This window comes from Heloderma suspectum, chromosome 2, assembly GCF_057233095.1.
Source record: "Heloderma suspectum isolate Gila_16-S chromosome 2, 16-S_ref, whole genome shotgun sequence".
Taxonomy (NCBI): domain Eukaryota; kingdom Metazoa; phylum Chordata; class Lepidosauria; order Squamata; family Helodermatidae; genus Heloderma; species Heloderma suspectum.
In genome coordinates this window covers 184,382,912-184,407,528 of record NC_139459.1, presented here as the reverse complement: position 1 = coordinate 184,407,528, position 24,617 = coordinate 184,382,912, and the positions used below count along the sequence as shown (strand labels likewise).

The following is a 24,617-nucleotide window of genomic DNA, read 5'->3' as shown; positions in this document are numbered from 1 at the left end:
GGCGCGTACCGGGCTCCGATGCTTCCGCTTCCGGGACGGCGGCGGGGGCCGGGAGGGCGCGGCAGCGGCGCCTGCTTGCACTTGTCTCCCCGGGAGCCGGGGAGCTGGAGCGGCGGAGTCAGGTGCGGCTTCTGCACGCGCGCGCCGGTTTCCCGGAGGCTGCGCGCGCCTTTGGCCTGGCGCGGCCGGGCTGCCCGCTCACTGTGAGCTCTTGCGGCGGACGGGCTGCCCCTGCGCCGCGCCGCGCCGGCCGGGTTCTGCCTGGCGCCTGCTTGGGGCCTGGCCTCGCGTACGCTCCCCGCCCGGGGGCTTGCACGGCGCGTCCGCCCGGGGCGCCTGCTCGCGCGGTTCCGTGCTGGAGCCTTGCCCCGCTCGTGCACGAGGCTCCGTGGCGCGCGCGCCAGCTGCGCTGCTGCAGTAACGGCGGAGGTGGGGGCGGTGTTTGCAGAGGCGGCTCTGGCGAGAAGCGGGTATGGGGAGATCGAGCTGCACCGGGAGGTCTCTGGCTCGAATTTTGCTTGTGTTGTGAATTCAGTAGGTCAGCCGTCCCCCAAACTAGGGAGCCCTCCGGATGTTTTGGACTACAACTCCCATCAGCGCTTGCCAGCGTGGCCAATGGTCAGGGGTTATGGGGTGGGTAGTCCAAAACATCTGGAGGGCGCCAGGTTGAGGACAGGCTGCTCCAGGTGGTCCTACGTAAACCACCTCAGACACACGCGCCCATCTGCAATAAGGGACGATAACACTGACGCACCTTGGTCCACGCTTCCACCTTGAGCACTCTGAAGCAACCTATAAATACTAAGTATCCTTATGATTAGCCCTCACATTTATACCCCAGCTTTTCTCCAAGGAGGCCAGGATGGTGTACGTAAGTGAGGTTTACACCTCCCCTTTCCTCATTCCACGGATGGTCAGCTTGTGGCCCTCCAGATATTGCTGGACTGCAACTCCTGTCATCCCTCACCATTGGAGGCTGGTGCTATTGGGAGTTGCAGTCCACCAACACCTGGAGGGCCCCAAGTTGCCCATGCCTACCTTATTCTCACAACAACCCTGAAAGAGTGTGTAGTAGGCTGTCATAGTTGGAGCTGCTTCACACCATTCCTACATAGAACAGCATTTCTGTTAGGATCACGTGGGTTTTACATTCATTCCTATCTAGGCTGAAAGACAATTCATAAATTTATTTTATAAATAAACAAGATTTGTGAGAATGTATCACAAACACATAATGAGAATGTATGCAAAGGATTGCTGCATGTGAAAAACAATGTGGATGTGACTCTGAAAGGTCCACATGTCTGACTGCTTGGTTGCTTTCTCTTATGCCTGGAACACTATCCCAGACCATCTGCTGGAAATTTCCTCTCTTTGTTCAAGTTGCTTCTCAAATCCTACTTTTGCTATAAAACTCTTGCCTGATCCCTTATGTCTCCAGCCCCAAATGCAACTGAGACTGCAATCCTGTACCCATCTACTTGGGAGTAAGTCCCACTGAACTCAGTGGGGATTGCTTCTGAGTAGACATGCACAGGATTGCACTGTAAGTATGTTTAACTGCCTTTGCTGATGCTTATCTGGCCCCTATTATTTCTTTTGTTTGCTTCCTTTGACTTTCCCTTCCCTCTCCTCCTGGAAGGCTTCCCACACTAACAAAACTTAGATTGTATGCTCCTTGGGCAGGGACTTGTCTATTTCACTTATACCATAAAGCAGCATGCATATTAAGGGTGCTGTTTACATTGTAACTGTCACGCGTTATAATCTTTATGCAAATTTCATATTGATCGTTACACAGCAGAGGACTGTTGCAAATTGTGAGGCGGCTCTTACCCGGAATTACTTCTCAAGTGTCTCATGTAATGTAATTTGGGATCTCAGCAATTTGAAAGTGCATGAACATACACTAAACAAAGCTGGTCTAATAAAAGCAATTGGTTTGTTTATAATTCTGCCTGTTCCTCTTGGAGGAGACAGTTTGATGTTAGTAGCAGTCCTTACTTGGAGCCATTGACTGCCTGATGCCTGTTGTCCCCTCCAACCTTTACACTGATCCACTCTGAGCAAATTGCATAGAAAATACTAGACCCCAAGCCAGACCTCGTGTTGGGAACACTGGCCATGTTGGATGAAGATATAAGTATCTTCATGTATTTTATTCTGATACAGCAAAAGCTCACTCAATAATATACTTGGACGGGCCTTTTGTTGAAATGTGTTGAGCATTTTTCACAAAATATATTACTACATTGTAGCACCTGCCAGAAGTCCACCTCTTCATTTTTCAGTAGTGTGGATGACAAGAGTCTCAGCCCTCAACTGAAAAACTTCATGCAGCAATGAGCAGTGTTCCCTATAGGATCCAGGGGACCCGTACCTTTTGGGACTGTTTTCTTTGTCCACGCTATGCAAGTTTACTGTTTTGTGTGTCATTAATATTCACTCTCTTTCTGTGTGTGCAACACTGTAGATATCTGGTCACTGTATTGTGGGCGTGCATGCCCTTTTAGTGTGATAGGTGGAATGTGGTAGTATTAATTTACATGATTACACCGGGTTCTCAGCATTAGCTGTTTCCGTCAACTAATTACTGTTTTGTTACATTTGGGGGTTGTGCTTTGTAGGGTTAAAAGATCATTTGAGCTTTAAACATGCTCTTCTGTTATGCTTTGGTCATCCGAAGTCATTCTGTAACTTGTCTATGTGTATCAGTATTTTGGGTTCTGAACATCACATAGAAAGCTAAAAGGAATGCCTGGTTTTGGATGCTAGATTGATTTCATATGATGCTTGGATACCTGTGGGAACTTGCCATGAACTGCTTCCCTATGAATTTCTTAGTATTGTAATCTGATCCAAAGACCCATTGCTTATAGGGGAGTGTGTATAATGTGTTCACATGTGTCTCTGGAGATATTCTGAAATGGAGATTGCTCAAATGAGAGGCCTCTTGACTGGAAAAATGAGCATGTGGATTTGCCATTGGTATGTGAGCCTGGACAATTGCTTAAGTGCTGTGCATCTCTGTTCCCTTTTCTAGATTGACACTGGGAAGCTTTTTGATTTCCAGCATGATCCTAAAGTCTGCCATGCAAGGTTTTTTTTTTTTTAAGTGTGTAGGCTTACATGCAAAGGCTCTTGAACAAGTGTCATGTTGCAGGTCATGGTTTTGCAGGAGTGTAGCAAATGACCTAGGCTGTTGCACTAGCACAGCCGTGAGGATATTGCACAAACCATTTAGGAGTTGGATGTCAGTGAAAAGTTGTTCTTGCATGGGTGGGTCTGGGGAGTAGTATCAGTATCCTGTCCTTGTTAGTGAAACTAGGGACACCAGCACCTTGTGCCATTGCAATATTGCAACCACAATATATGATGAAGTAGAAAAAGGTCTGTACATGTGTGTGCTCCTAACATTTATTTATTTAGTTCAATAACTGTTTCTTTTGGTTTAACCCACAGGTGGACATTAGAGGAGGAGACACACTGATACCGTGGCAGCTGTGCAAGGAGGACCTTAGCATCCTTTCTCCAGAGAGTGTTATCCCGAAGGGGGATTTAGGTTTGGGGTGACTCATCCACAAAAGCTGCACAGTTTGTAACTTTCCTCAGCTTTTAACAAGGCTGAGGAAACTGGCTGCGCACCATTCTGGGCTCTCCAACTCCAGAAAGATGTCAACAAAGTGGAAGGTATTGGACGGGACCAGCGCAGAAACGATTTACTGAAAAATCTTTGTAGTCGTAAAATTCTTCCCTGGGCAAGAGAGAGAGAGCGTAAGGACTTGGCGTAATCTACGTGTTGAGGACTATCAGACTAACGCGATGGCTCAGGTAACAGGCCCCGGTTCTCCCATCCTATCCAACAGGAATTCATCATTGTAAGAGGTGGCTGCTGCGAAGGGCCCTTGGTGGCTATCGGTTCTGTGTAACGTAAACGGCTCAGCTCTCAATAGCCTTCTCCAGTTGCCAGCATTCCTAAGCCTGTGTTGTTGGACTCTCCCTGGTCAAGGTGCTCGGGGGCCAGGTCATCCTGGCCCTGTCTTCACAGCCATGATCAGGGATTATGGGAGTTGTAGTCCAAAACGTCTCGAGGGCGCCACGTTGTGTGAGGTAGTCTAGCCTGAGAGAGAGAGTGATTGACCTAAGGTTACCCATTGAGTTTCATGGCTGAGCTGGGATCTAAACCTGGGTTTCCCTGGTTCTAATACAGCGCTCTATCTCTTTAACAGTGAACTAACTCACATTGAATCTGGCCCAGTGCTTATTAGTTTATTGCAGTATGCACTTATTTGAGTAATTAGAGACAGATTTCCCCTTCTCATCTCCCCTTCCCCAATCATCACTTTGTCCTAGAATCCCACAGCCTTAGGAAAAGGCCACTATCGAATCAAAAGGGAGAGACAAACTAGATGTTCTCGCCATTAATTCTTACTTTGGCTGGCTGAATTTATTCAGTGTAGGGCTGGTCCCTACTACCTTGCCCAGTGGCAATACTGTACTTCTCTTTAAGTCATTTTTGTCATCAGTTACTGTGTGTGATGCCTTTACTGAGCATGCTGATGTTTGGCATAAAATGGCCCAGCTGCTGTGCAGTTAAGCCATCCCTCCCTACTACATTTGGTCTTAGAGCTGGAACTTAGCTGGGCTCTGCATCCCTCTACTTGTGCCTCATTTTGCAGCCTTCTCTGAATCTCTCGACGCATCCTCTTTTTCTTTGTGAGCTGCTTCCACTTTTTTGAAAATTCACACAGGGAAGGGGCTATTAGAAAGCCCAAGCGCTACTTTCTATGTGAAAGTGAATTTTGAGTAAGGCCCCTGGGGGCTCAAATCTCATACTTCTGATACCCAAAAGATGCGGGGTTTCCGCCATCCTCTGGCCATGTCCCTCCACTTTTTAAAATGCAAAAGAGGCAACATTAGAAGCAGTCCTTAAGTCTGCCTCTTGGCTTTGGAAGAAAGCAAGTGCTGTCGCTTGAGCTACTTGTCTTTACCTTATTTCACTTGGGAGAGGTTCAAATGATCCTCCGCCCCTGATTTAGGAATGCTTGCTAGGATAAGTTTTAAAAAAACCTCCTGTGGCCTAGATGACACACAGAGATAACCTTGCAAGCCTGCATGCATATAGTTCTGTTCTTATTTGTAACCCACCAACATACTACAGCTTGTAAACAACCACTTGACTGGTTGCCTCTAGTGAGTAAGAATTGCCTGCAGGTGACAAAGCAAGGCAGTTCTATAAAAGCTGGCCCTTTTATCTCTCTTTAAAGGTACAAATAGGTGGACTTGTTTAGAAGGCTTTGTTACTCAGATCACTTTGGATGTGTATCAGCATCTGAGAGCCAGAGAAGACAAGCATGTGTACCAAGCTGGCCTTTTCTGTTTCAAGGAACTGACAAAATTATCTCACTGTACTGACCTAGCTGGAGGTCTGCTCTCCATCAGATGCCAGTAGTGTTAAGCCACATCCTGTGTTGGTAAACATGCACCCACCTGGGGCGGCATGGGCACATGTCAGATTGCAACCCATAGCTTAGAAGGCATGGCTGCATTCTCATAAGGGCTCATTAGCTTGAATTGTATTCGCTTTCATTCCTCAGTTTGTATTTGTTTCTCTGCAGGCAAGTCTCCTGGCCTGCGAGGGACTCTCTGGGGTTTGTCTTGTGCCTACCGTTGCCAGCAAGAAGATGATGCCGAAGCAAAGCTCTAAGCAGGTGGAGAATGGAGAGAGAGGGGGTGCGCCGGACATGCTGGTACGGGCCAGCCTATTTTCAGCTGTCTGCTGCTCTACCATGCACTCCTTTGTGCCCTCTTCCAGTCGTGTCAGTGGGTGACAAAGCAGAAGAGCCAAGACAGGGAACTTGGCATGTAGAGTCCTGGGTTAAATTGCAAGCATGTTTTGTAACCTGTCTCCTGCTTTCTCTCTGCTAGAGTCATCGCAAGGAAAGTGAGAAATCACGCAGCCGGAAGGAAGAGGACGCAACAGAAGGTTCGCCACCTAAAAAGTCCCTTAAAAAGGCAGGTAATCTTACATCATATGGACTAGCAGAGCTCTAGCCCTCCTCAGAAGGATCTTCCTGCTCTTGTAAAGCCATCAAGCAAATCGTTGTGGGGCTGGACACTGGCTCCACAACTTGGAAGTGGCCCACTCCTTGAAGGGTGTGTGTGTTTGTGTTTGGGGGGGGGGGGGACTCTTGCATTGGACAGCAATATTTTAATTTATTTTTAGAATGTTTCTACCCCACTTTCAGTCCCTGAAAGGGCCCTCAAGGCAGCTTCCAAATTAAAAACATGAAAATATAATTAAACTAATGAAAGATAAAAACAAATACAATGCATCAATTAAATCCTTAAAACAGCAGCAAGAGAGGGACATAAAACAACAGGGTCAGTTTAAAAATACATTGCCACAGCAGGAGGTTAAAACAGGTTAAAGGCATGGTGGGATGAAAGCTCTCTGCCGCCCTCCCAAACCTTGAGAGAGGGGGCCAACTACATCTCTTTCGGGAGGGAGTTCCACAATCTGAGTGCCACTACCAATAAGGCCTGCTCTCATGTCCCCTCCAGAGGTAGTGGAACACCTGTGGAATGAGCTCCCTAGAGAGGTTCTCCTGGCACCTACGTTGTACTCCTTCCAGCACCAGCTGAAGACCTTTTTATTTTCCCAGTATTTTAACATTGTAGCTTCCTAGTCTTTTAGCTCTGGTGTTTTAAATCTGTATTTCAAATCCCTGCATTGCTGCTAAGTTTTATTCTGGTTGTACTGTTATATTGTGATTTTAAGATTTCATATTTTATATTGTTTTATGCTGCATTTTGCAGTTTTAATTTTTGTGAATTGCCCGTAGAGCTTCAGCTATTGGGTGGTATAGAAATAAACAAACAAACAAACAAACGTGGAGCAGGGCCTCAGATGTTGAACACAGTACATGAGGAGGTTCATGCAGGAGGATGAAATCTGGTCCCAAGCCGTTTAGGGCTCTGTAGGTAACACTCTGAATTGTGTCTGAAAATGAATTGAAAGCCAGTGCAAATGAAAAAAACCCTGGTATAAGATGTTCCGAGAAGCGGAACACCAGAAACCTCTTTAGCCATTACGTTTTGCACCAGTTGGAGTTTCCGCACACACTTCAGAGGCAGCGCCATGTGGATATGACCAGGGCATTCATGTCCATGGCTAAATCTGTATGATCCAGAAAAGGATGCAGCTGTTGCACATGCTGAAGCAAAGGCGATCCTGGCCAGAGCTGCCACCTGGGCCTTTAGGAGCAAGCCTGGGTCCAGGAGCACTCATGAACTGCCAACTTGATCCTTCAAGGACAGCCAGCAAAAGCTGTAATTCCAATTGTTAACTTATCCACTAGGTTGGTTGTTTTAAAATGTTCTCTTCAAGAAAGCCCCTTCATGCTTGGGCATGAGGCACTGGAAAATAAGAAATGAGAAAACGTGGCACACTGCACATTAACACTGAATTGGGAATGCAGGAAGTGGTACCCAAAGAAAGCAATGCTGTGTTTCTCATGGATTTGTGAAGCATCCCCCAACATGTCCACCATGTGATTCTGTCTGTCTGTCTGTCTCTGTCACACAAACACACACACGATGTTTGTGTTTTGATCTGGTGGGGATCAGAACAGTCCTACAGCTTGTTGTGGTATTTTAGTCTAAATATAATCTTTATTAACATGTCTTAATTGCAAGGAACATGGATCTTCAGTTGAAGCCAAGGTGAGGTGTCTTGTCATATCATAGGAAAGCTGAACAGGGAATGGGAAATCCATGGTTATCCCTACCACAGCCTCCTCTGAGCAAACATTATGTAACCTCCATTTAATATTAGCCACTATGGAATTTTACTTATTTAAAATTATTTCTAGCCCGCCTTTAAGGGCGGAACCCTTTCACGGGGAATTTCCTGCCCTGTGAAACATAAGGACTCTTGGTGTCCTGTGGAGCTGTAACCTGGGCCCAGTGGATAGCTTCAGATAAGTCATAGGAATTTGAGGTGCTCTCTTAGGCTCAGTTAAAGAGATTTGCAGGATTGGGACAAACTGAATTTAATCAGGGTTAATGCTACTGGGTTGGTAATTTATCTGTCACTTCTGCTACACTCCACAAATGGCAGATAGTGCTTGTTGGTTTCAGAGGGTGTGATAAGAACCTTGGGATTCCATGAGAGACTTTTAGGTACTGACCTTCTATAAGGGGAGTTGAGTGCCTCTCATTTGAGGAGTACACCACATTACATAGGCTTACAACGTCGGAATAAATGGCTGGAGATGGAGCAGGCATCTGTGTGCACTGGTGTGGATGAAGAAAACAACCCCAACCCCTTCTATCTGTAATAATCATTTTCTGCAATCCATTTTGAAAGTTTGAGACACCTGCCACAAAGTTGTAGCTCCAGGTGTCTCTCCAATATCTACTTTGGGAAGACAGGGCTTCCTTATCCCTGAATTTCAAATCTGGAAGATGCCCATATTACTAGGTTCTTGGTCAAGGGCAGAAGAGCTACCGCACTCACTTTGTGAGTAATAATGAGCGAGTTTCTTTACCTTGGTATCTGTACTTGCAGCTGAAGCACCTTATTCCATCTCCACAACATAACTCTGATAGTTCTCCCTTCAATTAAGGAGTGGTACAGTAAAGTATGGGAAGTAATTACCATAGAGTATTAACTCTGTTAAAGACATCAAGTCCTAGGTACAAAGATGATTTTAAAGAAAAGAGGTTCCCTTTCCTGACTGTGAAGTTGATTCTGCGGATTGGAAATATATAAAAGGCCATGTTCATTTCCTTCAATTGTTTGTTGATCTAGAGTACTTTATGTTTTTGTTAGCATCAGGTTTGTATGCATACTCTTGTAAGCTATATCTTAAATTCTTGGAATGGGTCCTTCCAGTCTTTCGTCCCCTGAGTTTGGTTTACTTGTTTTCCTATTTTATTTTTTGTTACAGAAAGGAGTGCCCTGTTTGCAAAATGTTTTTTAAAAACATATGTATTTAGAAAATACAGATTTTTAAAAAGTTAAAAAACTCCAGAAGTTAATAGCCTGTCTGAAACAGACCAAAGACCCACCCCACCCATCTTCAGTAGTGACCAAACCCAGATGCTTCTGGTTTGTTAACAGCACAGGGCATTAGTAGGTCTGTATCCTTCTTTAAAAAATAAAATTGTGTGTTAATTCTTCAGCCTTTCTAAGTCATGCAAATACAGCACGTTTGCATGGTTTAACATTGTTTTTGTGTTGTATGATTCATTCTGTTTTTGCTAGTTATGGGGAATAGCTAAGAATCTATGTAGGAAACTAAAGCATGAGCAGTAAAAATCTTATTCAGAACACCCTCTTGTTTCTGAGGGCCATTAAATGCACCTTTGCATTTAACAGGGATGTTTTTTCAAAGGCAAACAGTATCAGCTGGGAGGGCTGTTAATTATTAAGGTTGCCCTTCAAAGCAAATACTAACTTCAGAGGAGGGTTTTTCATCAGGAACACAGATGAGGAAGAAAGGGTTAAACTCCCCCTCCCTGCCTGCTGCAATCCTGATAATGATCAGCTCCCTTCCAGTTTGTTTGTTTGCCTGGGGGGAGGGGGGGGGACACCCTGCAGGTTAAGTGCAAATACCCATTTAACATCACATTTGGTTTGGCCCTGATACTTCATCAGGTTCTTTCTGTGCATTTTCAAATGTATCTTCACATCCATAAGGGCTAGAAACTTGCTTTTGTAAAATTATGATGATAATGAAATGAAAGCTGAGACCAGTGTGGTACAGTTGATAGAATTTTGGCTTGATCTGAGGAGGCCTGGGGGTCTGTTCCAGCCTAATGTCCCATGCCTTTTATCCAAGGTAGATTATCTATGCCACCATGAACTTTTTCCTTTACATAAAAATATAACTTTGTTGCTTTCCTGCAAAATTGCAGCATACTCACAGACCTTGCTAGTAGGACTGAGAAAGTATTTCAGATTCCTTGGTGCCATCATTAATTTTTTAGGAGGCCTCATGAGAACTTGCAGCATTTGCTATACCCAGGGCAGCAAATATCTTGAGCTTTGAGTCAGAGAACTGTGAGTAGAAGGAAAAATAGTATTTATTGGAGCTCTCCTGTGAACGCATGCAGAAGACTTCAAGCAGTGCAGTACCACAATGCTTTGGAGTTTGCTTTACCATACAAGAAACATGGTGAATAAGGAAAATATGGGTTTTAGCATATAAATCCTTGGAGGCCATAAAAAGAGACGATGCAAAGTCTTGTGTAACGGCTTACACAGATGGCTCACTTTTCTCATGCAACGCTTTCCTTATAAGCTGGAAGCATCCCTTCCATGAGCAGGAAAGGCACCTCTGGATCCAAGCCTTTGATTCCTGGATATCTTCTGGAGGCAGGATGCAGGCTTAGGTGAACTAGAGCACAGATGATCTTATGGCATCAAGTTCCATATGTCAGCATAGCTGACTGTAAAAAAGAAGAAAGGGGGAGGAGGAGAGATAGAAAGAGAGAGCGCATCGGCCAGTATCCAAAGAACCATGAAACTTAAACTTCACGAGCCCAAGGAGACTTTGGATTTGTTTTGCTTGAACAGCCAGCTTTCTCCCCGTGTTGAATGCAAAACCACTTTTGAATCTTAAGAAGGCTTTCAAAGGCTATTTGCAGTGTCATTTAGGTCAGCTGTTTTAATCCAAACAGTTCTTTGGATCTGCTCATTGTTCATTATAATTTGTTTTACACTGTAGGCATGTTTGTTCCACTGGGTACCCTTGAACTGTAACATTATACAAAGGGTGAAGACCTGTTCTCCCATTTTCTTAGTTCAGGGTAGGCAACCTGGTGCCCTTCGGATGTTTTGGACTGCATCTCCCATAAACCCTAGCCAAAATGGCGAGTGGTCAGGGATTATGTGAGTTTTACCCCAAAACATGTGGAGGGCACCAGGTTGTTTAGCCCTGGCTAGTCCAATCCACTCATAGTTTTCAATACTTTAGGCTCAGTCACAGCATCCCCATTTCTCTGTCTGGATAACCAAGCCATGAAAGTCGATGTGAAGGGGTGGAGGGGGGTGGGTTTAAACCTTGCTGACTGTATTTGGGCCAAGGCTTCAGATTTCTCCTGGGAGCTTTTGGAGCTTAAACCAAGGCTGGGTATGATTTGCACTGCAGAGAGGAGACTCTTGAGGCAAGGATTTTTTTTTCTTCCCAGTCCATACGGCTCATGTGTGCTTGTAAAACGTGACACCTAGGACTGGAGAGCCAGCAGCCTGCCTATGCAGTAGCAGCAGAGAGCTGTAGAAGCCATGGCTGGGGAAGGAGCAGAGACATGGCAAGCCAGTCAGAGAGGCTTAGTGGCCCTGCTGCTATGCCCTACAAGCCCATCCTTGAGGTCAGGGGCCCTGATGGGCATGTTATGTGTTAGCCAAGAAGGTGGCAGTAACAGCATATCCCTCCATTGCAGGTGGTGGTGATTGAGCAGAATGGATCCTTCCAGCTCCGGATCCCCAAGAACTTTATTTGTGAGCACTGCTATGGTGCGTTCCGGAGTAGCTACCACCTCAAGAGGCACATCCTCATCCATACGGGTAAGTGGGAGGGAGGCGGTTTGGAAGCCAGGGTCTTCTGCAGTCAGTGGTACCTGAGGACTGTATGGGAAGCGAGTTGCTTCATTGCCAACATTGACCCTGTAAATACAGCTGCTGCTCAGATGTCAGCTTTCTGCAGCAAGGCTTTGCCCATGGATAGGCTTGTCTGAGGAAGCTTGCCTTAGAAAGCTATCAGAAGGTAAAGATTCTGGTTCTGTTTTCATTTCACCACACTGTTTGAGAGCCCCCCCCCCCCCCCCGTAATCCGTAATAACTGAGCTGCTCATTCTCAGACGGTATGAGTCAGTGTCAGGTTGAAGTTTCTGAGGCTTCTTGGCCAAACACCCTCCATGGGCCCCCTCCCTCAATGAGACAACCTACTCACAGTCATTGTGAGTCATTGTGTTACCAGTCATTGTGTTACCAGCTGCTGTTGCTCCTCATCCTCTTTCTCGTCCCAGCTACCATTTGCTTGCTTGACAGGCTAAGAGCCAGTAAGCAGGTAAACAGCGGCATTTGCTGCTGCTCCTTCTCACCATCACTGTTGTCTGGACCAGAGTGAGAGGCGGTCGAACAAGCAGGTTGCAGTAGTGAAGAGGAGCAAGTCCAGGGAGCTCTTGTCAATGGGCCCCTGCTGGGATGTGGGTCCTCGGCAGGTGCCCAACCACACCTACCCTTGATGTCAGCCCTGCATCAAGCATCTGTCTCCTCCATTCACCATGCAAGTGGCTGCAATGGCGCAATTCCACCAGCTGAAAAACAGTAGTGAAGGTGCTTTCTGGCAGCGCCTGTTGTGATGTAGGGACTAATTCAGGCAGGGTGCCTAAAAACTGTGTAAGCATATTCCCAAAGGTTCATCTCCACTGAATAGGCTCTGGCTGCCCAAATTATTTTCAGTTCCACAGGGGGCAACCTGACACATTCAGACTTCCTTTGCGTACTTTGGTATTTACTCCTTGGTATTTGCTTGCCTTGCATTGTCCTCCAGTGAACAAGAGCGTCTCTCTGTAGTTCGTTGTACAGCTTCAAAGTGCTGTTCTGATCACTTGCCCTGTCCTTGCTCTGCCACTAGATGGCCCTTCTCCCTTTGAAATGCATCCGGGGAGAGGCCCAGCAGGCAACCTTGACTGCTCAGCGTAATTTGGAAGGCTCAGACCAGCAACTCTATCCGGGAGAGAGAATTCCTTCCCAGTCTCATTTCAGGTTAGCCACTGACCTGGGCTGAAGGGCAAGCTCGCCCTTCCCAGCCTATGGCTTGGTTTACTTGTGAGATTTGTGAACAGTTTGTTCGCTAAGCACCCTCTCTTTTCTTGCCTTGTGGCGCATTGGTCCAGAATTTGTAGATTAATCCCTGGGTTGGATGAGTGGCCAGCTGTTTCTCAGTGCAGGAGATGGGAAGAGATTTGGTCCCTTCCGTCGCTGATGTGCCGGGCTAGGAAAAAGGGGATGAACAAGGCAGTTCCAGAAAAGTTTGCTGCTTGGTTCTGGAGGATGTGTTGCCAGTTTTGAATTGCCCAGTGAACTGCACCGATAAATACCCACATGTGCGTGCACATCTGTGTGCTCAGTCTCTGATACACACGCAACTGTGTACGTCCTCACAACCAAACGAAGCCACAGGTTTTATCTGTCGAATTGAGCGGAGGAGAGTCCCCTATTCCTCCTTTAGCCAAACAAATGGAGCCTGGGAACACAAGGAAGAGCTGCCTCTGGCCAACTCTCATACACAAGCAGCAGCTTCCTCCCTGAAGTAACTTGCTTGAGAAAAAGTGCTCCACCTTCTCATGATCTGGAGTGTCCATCTCCAGAAAAAGGATCCATTGTGCAGCCAAAAAAAAAAGAATAAGAGAAACAGCAGTAAGAGTGTTTACTGCAGTTTCATTTGGTTGTGGAATATGCATGGGGCACAATCCACTGAAATGGATAGAGGTTGCACAAGAATCTGGCCTTTGCACAGCTCTCCTTTGTTTCTTTGAGACTTTCATAAGACATTCCTGATGTACTGGGCCCTTTAAGCAATAATGAGCTCCGTCCCACCCATCCCCAAGCACTTGTTTGCTCACTCTTGCAGGTGAGAAGCCATTTGAGTGTGATGTGTGTGATATGCGCTTCATCCAGAAATACCACCTGGAGCGTCACAAACGTGTGCACAGTGGGGAGAAGCCATACCAGTGTGAGCGCTGCCTGCAGGTAATGCCTCTGTCCCCTTGATTTACCAGTCAGGTGGGATGTGTTAACACCCTTGTTTGATGTTTGCCAGGCCTCCCTGCATCAGCCATGGAGAGCGTCACTATTGGCCGGTATAGAAATATTAATTAATTAATTAATTAATTAATTAATGAGTGGTGCCTTTCTCCTCTTAAGAGATCCTTTGGTTGGGTGGGATTCTCCATGGAGTAGGTTCAGAAGGCTGTGGCCAGCAACTCTCCCCAGCAAGGGGGGCTCCTGGGAATATTCAGATGATCCCATTGTAGTGGCAGGAAGAGATTCCCAGCTGTGTAAAGTTGATTAGTCTATTTTGATGGGCAATTAATGTATTCTCAGAAGCTCTGGAGGGGACTGTACTTCAAATAGTCAGAGAGTAGGGCTTTAGTCAGGCCATATGTGTGGGACGTATACCAAGAAAAGCTGGATTTTGCAGCCTGTATAAATTATGCAGATCAAGGAACTGCATTATTTCATCTTATTTAGATGTTTTGTTTTGCTAATCATTTGCTGGTTCATTCTGCTAGTTAAGCCAAGAAGCTTTACAGAGTTGTGACTCTGTGAAATTTCACAAAGTCTTGTCCGTATACTCAACCCTGGATTTAGGGCTGTAGATGGCTCTTTGTGCTTACCCCATGATTATTACTCCCTACCTGTACAGCCCACCTTTTTTCCAGTCTACCTTTTCCCATTATTATTTTTTTGTACATGGCCTTACTAATGCTCTGCAGTCAGAGTCTATAGCCCAGTGCAGATTTAGCACCTCATCATACTTAGCCCTAACTAGGATTTGTTTCTTGAGCTCCAGCTATGGTGCCAAACGCACAGTGAAACTATGGTTTAGGCTCCTGGAGCACATGGGTAGGGAGACACCAGTTGGATCTGATTGTCACCTTGCCGACAGTAAGAGGTAGGAGAGGCAGGCATACCACGTTCACCATGGTTTGCTCTGGGCAGCTGTAATGCTTAACCATGGTTAAAACAAATGCTAGTTTTCAAACCATGATGTCTCACAGTCCCTTAACAGTTTATGTATCTATATGCAACTTGTGGCCCTCCAAATGTTGTTGGACTGCAGCGCCCATCAGCCCTAGCCAGCATAGCCAGTGGTGGGGAATGATGGGAGTTGCAGTCCAATGACATCTGGAGGGCCACAAGTTGCCCACCCCCATCTATACTGTATTGTACTTACGGTGGTGAAGCCTTGGCTTAGTTGGGCTCGTGCTCGGGTGCCCCTCTTTCATGCTGAGGGCCAAATTCAGTTTCAGAGAAGTTCTCGGTGGCCCTACGTTCCAGTGGTGGGCAGGGGCTTAAGGCAAAGGGGGTTGGGCCAAAATAGAAATAATACCAGCATATTTTAGCTTAAAGCTCTTTCTGCCAGTAACTTAAGCCTTAGGAGAGGCATTTCGGCCCTTCAGAATATGGGGAAAATGGCACGAAAGCTGGAAAACGATCAACCGATTGGTGGTCAAAGGAAAGCAGGTGTGGCCAGAGGAAGGGGCGTGGCCATCTGAGGGACTGTGGAAGGCTGGATAGGGCCTCCGGGCCGGGGGTTCGCCACTCCTGAGCTAGCGTGTGACAGAAATGGCATGGAATGTTTAGTTACTCGTGGAACTTTGAATGGTTTGCAACCCAGCTTCTGTGAGGGAAGAGAGATTGTCACTTTAGCTGCAGTTTAAATCTCTTGCAGGGCAAGGCAAGGACATGGAAGTTGACCCAGGGCAGCAGAAAGCTAAAGGATAGGGAGATGAGAAGTAAAGAGGCTGAAGAAAGGATGCAGAGTAGACTGTGGGCTGAGAAAAAACAACCTGAAGGCATGGTAGGGCTTGAGGAGGTTTGAGGAGACAAAGAATTGAGGCAAGAGGTGACTTTGAAGAAATGCTTAAGATGAGCAGGGGCTGTGTGCTATGATATGTGGGGAGGGAGAGGAGTGCTGTAGGGGCTTGCCAAGAGAGGGTGACTGAAGGACATGAGACAAAGTAGGCAATAGGCTGAAAAGCAGGGAACTGAAGGAACAATTGGTGGTGGAGATATAAAACGGGGGCCAAGTAGGATTGGGGCAAAACTACAGATGGGAGTTTGGGGCAGAAGAGACTGAGCACTGTACATAAGAAGAAGTAGGCAGACAAGGGAGGGAGCCAGAGGGGCATCCTGTCACTTGCAGCCTGTGCCATCACTACAGAATGGTGATCCAGCATTCCAAAGGCCAAGCTGCACATGGGAGGCTGAATTTCCCATATTGATTTCAGTTAGCCAGCTACCACTTTGGCATGCAGGCGTCTAGTTCAGATGCAGTGCATTTCCATGGTGAAGCAAAACAAACCACAGTTCAGCACTAAGCCTGCTTAGTATAGGACTTGTAACTTCCCCTTTGAGGCCCCTGCATGGACACCATTGTGTTGCTTCCTTCCATGGGCAGCACAATGGTGTCCATGCAAGGGCCTCAAATGTTTCTCCTGAGCTCCTGAGATGTTTCTCTCCTTTTCTCTCTATTCCTTTCAGAGCTTCTCCAGGACAGACCGGCTGCTGAGACACAAACGAATGTGCCAGGGTTGCCCGAGCAAAGCATCCGACTCGCAGCTGCTACTTTAGGGGTAGGCCAGGAAAGGGGCATTTAGAAGGAGCTGGGAAGCCAAGAGGATTCTCTGTGGGTCCTTTTCTTTGTTGTTTTGGTTTTTGCGCTTGTGTTTGCCTGCTGGGCCTACCCCTGTGGAAGGGGCAGAGCTGAGCAGGGCACAGACTTTCCAACAAGGTCTTGACACTGTAAATAAGTTGAGGACAAACCAGGGCTGGCTCTCAGCCAGCAGAAGTCCCTTGCGCTTGTGGATAAACTTTGGGTGTGTGTTTTGTTTTTGTTGAAGATATCACCATTTGCCTCCGGAAAGGCTTTGAGAGAATGGCTGGGCCTCCTTCCTGCAAGTCCTTGTAATGATGTTCGATGCTGTTGATGGACAGATGGTCTGCCAGCTTGCCCAACCTTTGGGCTTGCAAAGATGGGAGAAGAACCGTCTAATCATTTTTTTAAGTATAATTTGGGGGGGGGGGGGGGGACACATCAAGCACCAAACTGTTTTACAGAGCTGACACACAAAAGCAATGGATATAAGAGACTGGTTAGCAGCAGCAGATTTTTTTTTTTTAATTCCAGGGTTCACAGGAATCCATCTCATCTGAGCTTTGACATAAGGTCTACAGAACCTTTTTTATTTTTTACAGTATCTGGGTTTGTGATTAAGTTCCTTTCTTGACCTTCAGGTTTCAAGAAACAAGGTGTGAAGGGCCTGGCGTATGCTGCGGGGTCCCTTTCAGGTGTTACTGCTGGCACGATCCAAGAGAGGATGCTGATGAGATCCAGCTGGCTGAAAGGACAACATGTGGCTGCTTCCAGTGAGGGAAGGAGCTTCTGATGTTTTATCAGAAGTTTACTCCTGTCCCTCTCCCCCTCCACATATCCATACATTCAGGACCCACCCCACTGAATGCCTCTTCACACAAAGCTCTTAGTCTTGTCAAATGGGAGTCCTCGTTTTCCTAGATATATGAGCTGGCTGTAGTCCAGGGTCACTAATCTCAAAAGTCTTCCTCTGGCAGCGGGGAGCTATAATCTGTTTTGGGTTGCACGGGAAAAGAATTCAGGCCTCTATGAACCTCAGAACAAGACATTTGGGGACCAAGGACCAGCATGCCCTTGCTTATTAAATCAGTTTATACTGCCTTGGGTCAGACAAAGCTCTACTGCTATCTTAGGAAAACCATGGCCCGAGAGAGGCAAAGGTCACTGGTTGCTCTTGGCTGTCCAGCTGAAATGGAAAAAGAAGGCACTTTCCAAAAGATTCAGCCTGATTCAGAATATGCAGTTCTGGCCAGTGCTGTTTTCTCTGCAAGAAAGAGTAAGGAAAGCAGAAGTCCACCAAAATCTGGCATTGGTTCTAGCATTCACAGATGGGTGCCTCTGTGGGTGGGGTAAAGAGAACAACCTGCCTACTTTGCCAGTGGAACCCACGTGTTGTGAATGGACATCGATATCAGCTCCAACTACATCATTTGTGTGTAAGCAGAATTCCCCCTCTCCTTCCCACCCACCTCCATGGAATTAACTTCTACCAGGCTTTTGCAAGCTTCTGTTGGGTCCTGGTTCCCACTCATCCCTTGTGGCAAGCCAGGTTTTGAGACATACATCAGTAGAGGTCTGGTTTCCCCTGAGCTCATTTTGTGCACAGAGAGAGAGAAAGAGCTGTTGAAGGCTTAGGTCCCCCCCCCCCCAAATGCACTGGAAAGGTTTGTAAATAGAGGGAGGACACTTAAGTTCAAGAAGGTTTTCTCCAAAAGTAAGTCACCTAAGGGATCCCAGTGTACTAGCAACAGGTGCCGCTACACTGCAGAGGCTGAGCTGAAAAACAACACTTGTTAACTTGAAGAGATCATATTTTTATTACATTCTTGATAATTTCCTAAAAGCCTGTCTCCTGGAGCAGCTTTGCTTCTTAGACTCTCTTGCCGTTATGTAGTCAACCTGAACTTTGGTTGGAGCTCTACATGGGAGAAGAGGTTTTTTTTTTAAAAAAAATTAGTCATTATGCTTAATATCCTCTAATGTGGGGCTCCCGGTGGCTTGCCATCCTGGGAGCTGACCCAGCTCCACACCTGCTTAGCTTCAGCAGTGCTACAGTTTCAAATGCTCCCAGACCATTCAGCAGGCTTCAAACATATGAGAGAGTTTGAGTACTATTTGGCTGTCTGGATAGGCAAAGTGCCAACTGGAACAGAAGGAGCCATCGGGAATATATGGAGGACTTCCATCACCATTAGTTCTATCTGTGCTTCTAAAGAGCGAGCCGTAGGTCCAGCGGTCCTGGTGCAAGGTGAGGATTATGCTAAATCTAAAACGGCTTCCAACCTTATTGGCTGCTTCTCCTGTAGGCTGTTCAAGCAGACATGGAAGAGAACTTTTCAAGTTCTTTTTCCTTTGTGTGTGGTGGAAGAGCCAGTGTTCCTTCACTCCCTTCACCTTAAGTAGGTCAGTGGAAAAATGAGCCCATTTTAGCTGAAATTACTAACTCTGCACTTCATTGTGCTGAATGATTAGTATGCCTGATTTTAGTATAACTCTGAGAATAGCCTGTTGCTATTTTGGTGAGCCACCAAGCTTAAAAAGAATTGGCAAACGAGATCAAATATTTATTGATCCAGTGTGTTTCCTGTGCATTTTGTAGCATAGAAGACTGAAGAACCAGCACACTTAAATCTGTAAACTTCTTTGTTCTGAATTTTCCCTGATGAAGGACCATTATATACAAAGGAGTCTAAAATGCACTGGATCAATAAATATTTGTTATTTACCGCATTGCTTTTTTTAAACTCTTGGTGGCCTATTTGGGGTTGCTGTTTTGTTGGATGCTGTTTTGGTGGGACCAGCAAAAAGAGTCATGCAGAAATGGCAGCTCTTTAGAAAAATAAAAATGTTGAGCAAACATGCAGCTTTCTTTCAACTTTCTGGGGACTGCTTTTCACAAAAGAAAACGGAACAGTGCATTAGAAAATGTTTGTGGAAATTCGGGATGTCAGAGAATTTCGCCACGAATCTCAGGGAGGCCAAATGCCAGCGCATTCGGCCCCCCGAAATCGGTGGCGAAACGGTCTGCCCCCCCCTCGGGACGAGACTTACCTTGGGCGAATCTACCTGGCGGCTGCAGCGGCGGTTCAGCGGCGGCCGGTCTTCTGACCGGCTGCCGCCATTTCCAAGTTAAAAACAAAACAAAACACGTGATAGGCTACGTAAAGATTTACGTAGCCTATCACGGCTAGATTTTTAAAAAAAATACCGTGATAGGCTACATAAATGTTTATGTAGCCTATCACGGCTGAGTTTAAAAAAAACAAACAACCGCGCATATGCAAATGGCGGCGCCCATGGGCGCCGCCATTTGCGTTCCTTATTTTGGCACGTCTAGGCCACATAAACATTTACGTAGACTATGGCGAAAATAAGGGGAAGGCAAATAGCGTAGCGTCTACGCTATTTGCGTTCCCCTTATTTTTGCCGTAGTCTACGTAAATGTTTACGTAGACTAGACGTGCCAAAATAAGGAACGCAAATGGCGCCCATGGGCACCGCTATTCGCGTACATGCTGTATTTTTTTTTTAACTCAGCCGTGATAGGCTACGTAAACATTTATGTAGCCTATCATGGCTGACTGCAGGGACGCAAACGGCAGCGGCTACGGCCGCCGCCATTTGCAGTCCTGGCCGGCCAGGATTCGCTGCGGAAGGGACAGGGCGCCTCCCCCCCCGGGCAGAATTTCAGGGGGAGGGACGGAGCGCCTCCCCCCCACCGCGAATCAAATTTCGTCACAGGTAAGTGACTTTCGTACATCCCTAGGAAATACAGGGATCCTGTCTTGTGCCACAATTCTAGGGGGAAGCAGTGGTGTGTTAAATTGGGACAGTCTTGCTCCAGCAGGAAATGCCTCATTCTCAAACACTAAGCAATGTTGTGCCTGCCCTTTTCTGGTTAATCCTTTGGCATTAATCCATCAGTAATTGAGACATGGAATACAAAGCGTATTCACTGTTGCCGGTTATTTCCCCATTCAGCAGGCTAGAAGTCTGAATCGCTTGAGTGAGCTGCCTCATTCTGCCAGATCACTTGCGTGCCAAACAGGGTAATTATCCATCATTGCTTAGATAGGTTTTTTAGAGGCCTGCTTGCCATCATGCCTGCTGCTTGTGGGAAATCAGGAGGCTATCTTAACACTGTGTGATCTGTGGAGTGAGCACTCTTCCACCTCCTGTTACACTTGGTCAGGGTGATCATTTGGTAGCCCTTAATCTAGTTTTTCATTGAACAAGCCAGCAACGGAAAACTCTGATGGAGTGCTGCCTTTGCTCTGTAGCCAGTCCTCTCTGCTCTTAGGATTGTGAAGGCATAGAAATAGCTAACGTGAAACATTGACTTGCACGTGAGCTTTGCAGCTGAGGTTTTTCTCAGAACCTGGCTAGTATGTAGAAAGGAAGGGATGGGAGAGAAGGCAAGCAGGCAGTGTAGCTGGTTGATGGGGAGGGTGTAGCCTCTGTTTTCTGTTGCAGCCATCTTCCTTGTACATTGGAATGCAGCCAGCTTGTAGTCCATCCACTACCACAAGTCACCATTTCAGCACGCTGAGCTATGGTTCCAGTCGACCCTGAAGGTGAACTGTTTGTGAGGCAGGACTGTCTGTAAACTCACCTACCATATTCAAGTACTCTGTAAGGATGTTTTCTAAGGAAGAAGCTTGCAGAGGTTTCAGATTTCTGGGGACAAATGGCTTTGGGGAAGTACTGAAAATAGGTCCTCATGTGTTCAGGGGACTTTAGCCCAGTTTCCAATATTTACTCCGGAGTGAGTAGAGCAGTTCAGCAGAACAAGATGGTAAAGTTTTTTCTAGACTATACTACTGAAAGAAATGATGCCCTGCACACAGAAAGATAGCATGTCAGGGGAAAGGGGTGCAACCTAACCTTCTCTCTAACATGCTATGGGCAGGAAGTCTCCATTCAACCTCTCCCACTTTGTCTCTGCCTGAAATAGCATGGTGAGTAAAGCAATTCAAGCACCTCAGCATTTGTAACTTATACAGGATTTGTTGTCTGATTTTTGGCAGTTAACTTTGTTCCCTCAAGTAAATTGGTATCAGCACCTACAACTGGATGCTGATATCAATTGAAAATGGTCCACAATAAAATAATAGGTGTCATTGTTAAAAGGGTTCTTGCAGTTCTTATTAGTTGACGTGACATTGACTAGATAGAAACGGAAGTGAAACTTCATTAGAATTTCACTGACAGTCACTGGGAGAGGTGCAAAAGGCCATGATGGTTTCAAAATGAATCTTGTTTGTTCAAATACTCACACGAAGAGGCAGTTGTGTTGAAAGAAAGTTGTAATTTGACAAGGGTTCAGGAAAGTGAGATTAACAATTCCTTAAAGTCAAAAAACACAATGTGGTATCAATTCACTCCTATTTTTACATGTTCCTGATGGTGCCAGTAGGCTGCTAACTGAATGGGGATGGCTCGGCAAGTCCACGCAGCAGCTTGGCAGTTGGGTTCTGCATAAACTGTGACATTTGTTCCCCTAGCATGGAATATGTCCACCCAAACCCACATGCAGCTACAGCCTGTGTTCATGCAGCATCTTCCTTTCCTGGATGTTGTGGAAATGCCAGTGTTTTGAGAGCATATGCCATGAAGTGGTGGACTGTTGCCCACTGGTTTCCTCCAATCTCAAGATGTTCTTTGTCATGGCCTAGCATTGATGCACATGTGGGGAGGCGGTTTTAGGGGAAGCTGCGTTTGTCCCCAGCCCTCTACCTTCTCTGTCTTCCTCATTGGAAGTTGCTGACCATCTGTCAGCTGGCATGGCCTGGAACTTGTTGAAACTCCCTTTTTCTTTCCAGTGGCTGGTGCACAAGATGAATTGGACCCTGTGATTCTTCGTGTGTGCAGTGAGGTGCGTTAGGGTGCTTCCCTGTGGGTAGAGATTTTGCTGGCCTTGATTTAGGAATTTGGGTGAAGTGGCAGAAATTAAGAGGATCTGTTCATGCAGTTCATACTGGCTTTCACACACTCCTTCCATTCACAGGAAGAGGAAGGAAAATCCTAGCACTTCAGCCTGAACAGAGAATCTGAATTTGCCCATATTGTTACAGCCTCGTATCAAAGTACAATGGCTTATATTTTTTTTTAAATTTTCCTTCCCCACCCTCCCTTTTAATTCACTTAATTTACTATGGGGGAGGGAGTTGAGGGAGGGATATGTTACCCAAGGGCAGGATCACTTTTAAACTGTAGTTTTTATAAGATGTTATAAACTTGTATCTTTTTACCATTACAGTGTGGTGTCTGTTTCTTTTTGTGATGTTTAGGATACTGAAATAAAATGTGCTTGAATATTATACATGCAATGGCCCCACGCTGTCTGAGTGCCCAAAAATGGAGCAAGGGTTCCTTATCGGGCGTCAGGCCGCTGCTCCATCTAGTTCAGTACTGTCTGTGCTGAGTTTCAGTGGCTCACCAGAATGCCAGGCAAGAGTCTTCCCCAGTCCTAGCTAGAGATGCTTCAGATTGAACCTGGAACCTTTTGCATGCAAAGCAGGTGCTCTACCATTGAGCAGCTGCAGCCCTTCCCTGTGAGTTCTCAGAGGCTCCCTTTGATTTCTAAGGTACAATATACATGTAAGATTGGTGGATGGAGAGAAGCTCATCCCTGCTGCAGCTATTGGGAGAGCTTGTCAACCACCACCAGGAGGTGGCCTTTTGTCTGCGATGTCTGAACCAAAAGCAGCCATATTCAATCTGGACGAATTAGTTTAATTGGGTTTTTATCAAAAGCCACAAAAAAAACCCTCATGTGTTATCTCAAAAATGATTCGTTTCTTATACTACTAGACCATCCAAAACCCCGTTCTCTGAGCAGTGTACACATCAAATACAAAACAATGATAAAAGCAGCACATAATAAAACCAACAGCAAAGGATAAAACAGTGCAGCATAAAAATCAGAGTAACAAACCAGCAGCTGAATAAAAGTGTTAAGGTCAAAACGCACTAAAAACGTTCCTTAAAATCCCACAGAGAATAAAAGGGTCTTCACCTGGTGTTGAAAAGACTATAATCTAGTTGCTAGGTGAACAACTTTGGGGGAAGAATTCCACAGATGGGGTGCTACTGCTGAACAGGCCTTTCTTGTAGCCACCCACCTTGCCTCATTTCGTGGCGGCACCTGGTGGGTGGTGCACCCACAGAATCCCAGGGGAGAAGAAACAAGATTAATTGATGAGGCTGGACAGCCATCTGTCAGGGATGCTGTGACTTGGATTCCTGCATTGCGCAGGAGGTTGGACTCGATGGTCTGGTAGGCACCTTCCAACCCTACTGTTCTATGATTCTATGATTATTACTTTAATTTTATGGTGTGCATGCAGCTGCTAGCTATGACAGCCACTCAACGCTTGACTGGGAGTGTGCTGGGGGCTGACCATCCCTTGCTTGTGAGAATCTAAAAGGGTGTCACTGCTGGAAACAGAACGCTGAACTACGGTGAGGTGGGTCTGCGCTATTAAAGCAGCCTTCCCCAACCTGGCACTGTCCAGATGTGCTGGACTACAACTACAGCATCTGGAGGGTGCCATGTTGGGAAGGCTGTACTAAGGCGATTGCTTATTCTAGCAATTCCCAATCTCTGGTCTGGAGCCTACTAGTGGGCTATGAGAATCCAAACTACCTACCTACAGTAGAGCCTAGCTACTGCTGCTTTGAATGATTCGCTGCTCTACCTGTCTTCCAGCCAACCTCTGCTTGGTGGCATTGCTACTACATCAAATGAGTGGATAATTGCATAGAATTACCTGCCTCAGAGGAGAGGCACCCAGAACAATGACTCACACCCAAAAAAACAGGAGGAGAGGTTTCCTCCTGAAAGTGGATCATTCTAACTCTTATGCCACTGATTTGGGGGGGGGGGGGTACTTGAGAATCTGGATGAATCACAGTGCCAACAGGCTTTTACTTTGAGATCGCTCTTGAGGTATGATTTGCATCTGGTTCAAATTCTATGTATCGCATTTGGGGGTTATCCTGTTCTTGTCCTGTGAGATAGGTCAAACTAAGAGATGCGGGTGTGCCCAATGCTGCACTCAGCTGTAATGATGAGTGAGGATTCGAACACGCAGCTCTCTGGTCCAAGCCCAGGATTATATCCAGCAATTGGCACACTGAGACTGTGTTTGTGGTGCATTAGTCATTGAATTTGGGATTGATGAATGTGGTGGTGGCTCCCTGGAACAGTGGGTTGTCCAC

At 46.3% G+C, this 24,617-nt stretch overlaps 2 protein-coding genes across 4 annotated transcripts in view; one reads left to right on the top strand and one right to left on the bottom strand.

Moving 5' to 3' along the window:
- Nucleotides 1-22,646, top strand: ZNF740 (zinc finger protein 740). Of its 3 annotated transcripts, XR_014788093.1 has the most exons (9): nt 5-122; nt 3,463-3,831; nt 5,619-5,750; nt 5,929-6,015; nt 11,452-11,575; nt 13,647-13,765; nt 16,283-16,374; nt 22,217-22,269; nt 22,402-22,646. XR_014788093.1 is itself a non-coding variant. In XM_084836689.1 (8 exons), exons 2-7 carry the CDS (start codon nt 3,823-3,825, stop codon nt 16,370-16,372), a joined length of 561 nt encoding a protein of 186 aa, XP_084692815.1. In that variant the 5' UTR covers nt 6-122; nt 3,463-3,822; the 3' UTR covers nt 16,373-16,374; nt 17,036-19,248. The 3 variants fall into 3 exon arrangements, 2 of the variants coding, with proteins under 2 accessions (XP_084692816.1, XP_084692815.1); XM_084836689.1 differs by lacking the exons at nt 22,217-22,269; nt 22,402-22,646 and adding an exon at nt 17,036-19,248 and having other exon boundaries at nt 6-122; XM_084836690.1 differs by lacking the exons at nt 22,217-22,269; nt 22,402-22,646 and having other exon boundaries at nt 1-122; nt 5,619-5,711; nt 16,283-16,826.
- The window catches only part of ITGB7 (integrin subunit beta 7), a 62,581-nt gene continuing 54,968 nt past the window's right edge, over nt 17,005-24,617 (bottom strand). The window contains exon 17 of the mRNA XM_084836679.1: nt 17,005-24,617. Coding sequence (XP_084692805.1) covers nt 24,555-24,617 — 63 coding nt within the window. The 3' untranslated portion in view covers nt 17,005-24,554.

Bases quoted from the DNA above. Each gene is read 5' to 3' on its own strand.
- ZNF740 (XM_084836689.1), top strand. The intron at 5,751-5,928 runs GTACGGGCCAGC...TCTCTCTGCTAG, and splicing joins GGGGTGCGCCGGACATGCTG to AGTCATCGCAAGGAAAGTGA. The intron at 6,016-11,451 runs GCAGGTAATCTT...CCTCCATTGCAG, and splicing joins CTAAAAAGTCCCTTAAAAAG to GTGGTGGTGATTGAGCAGAA.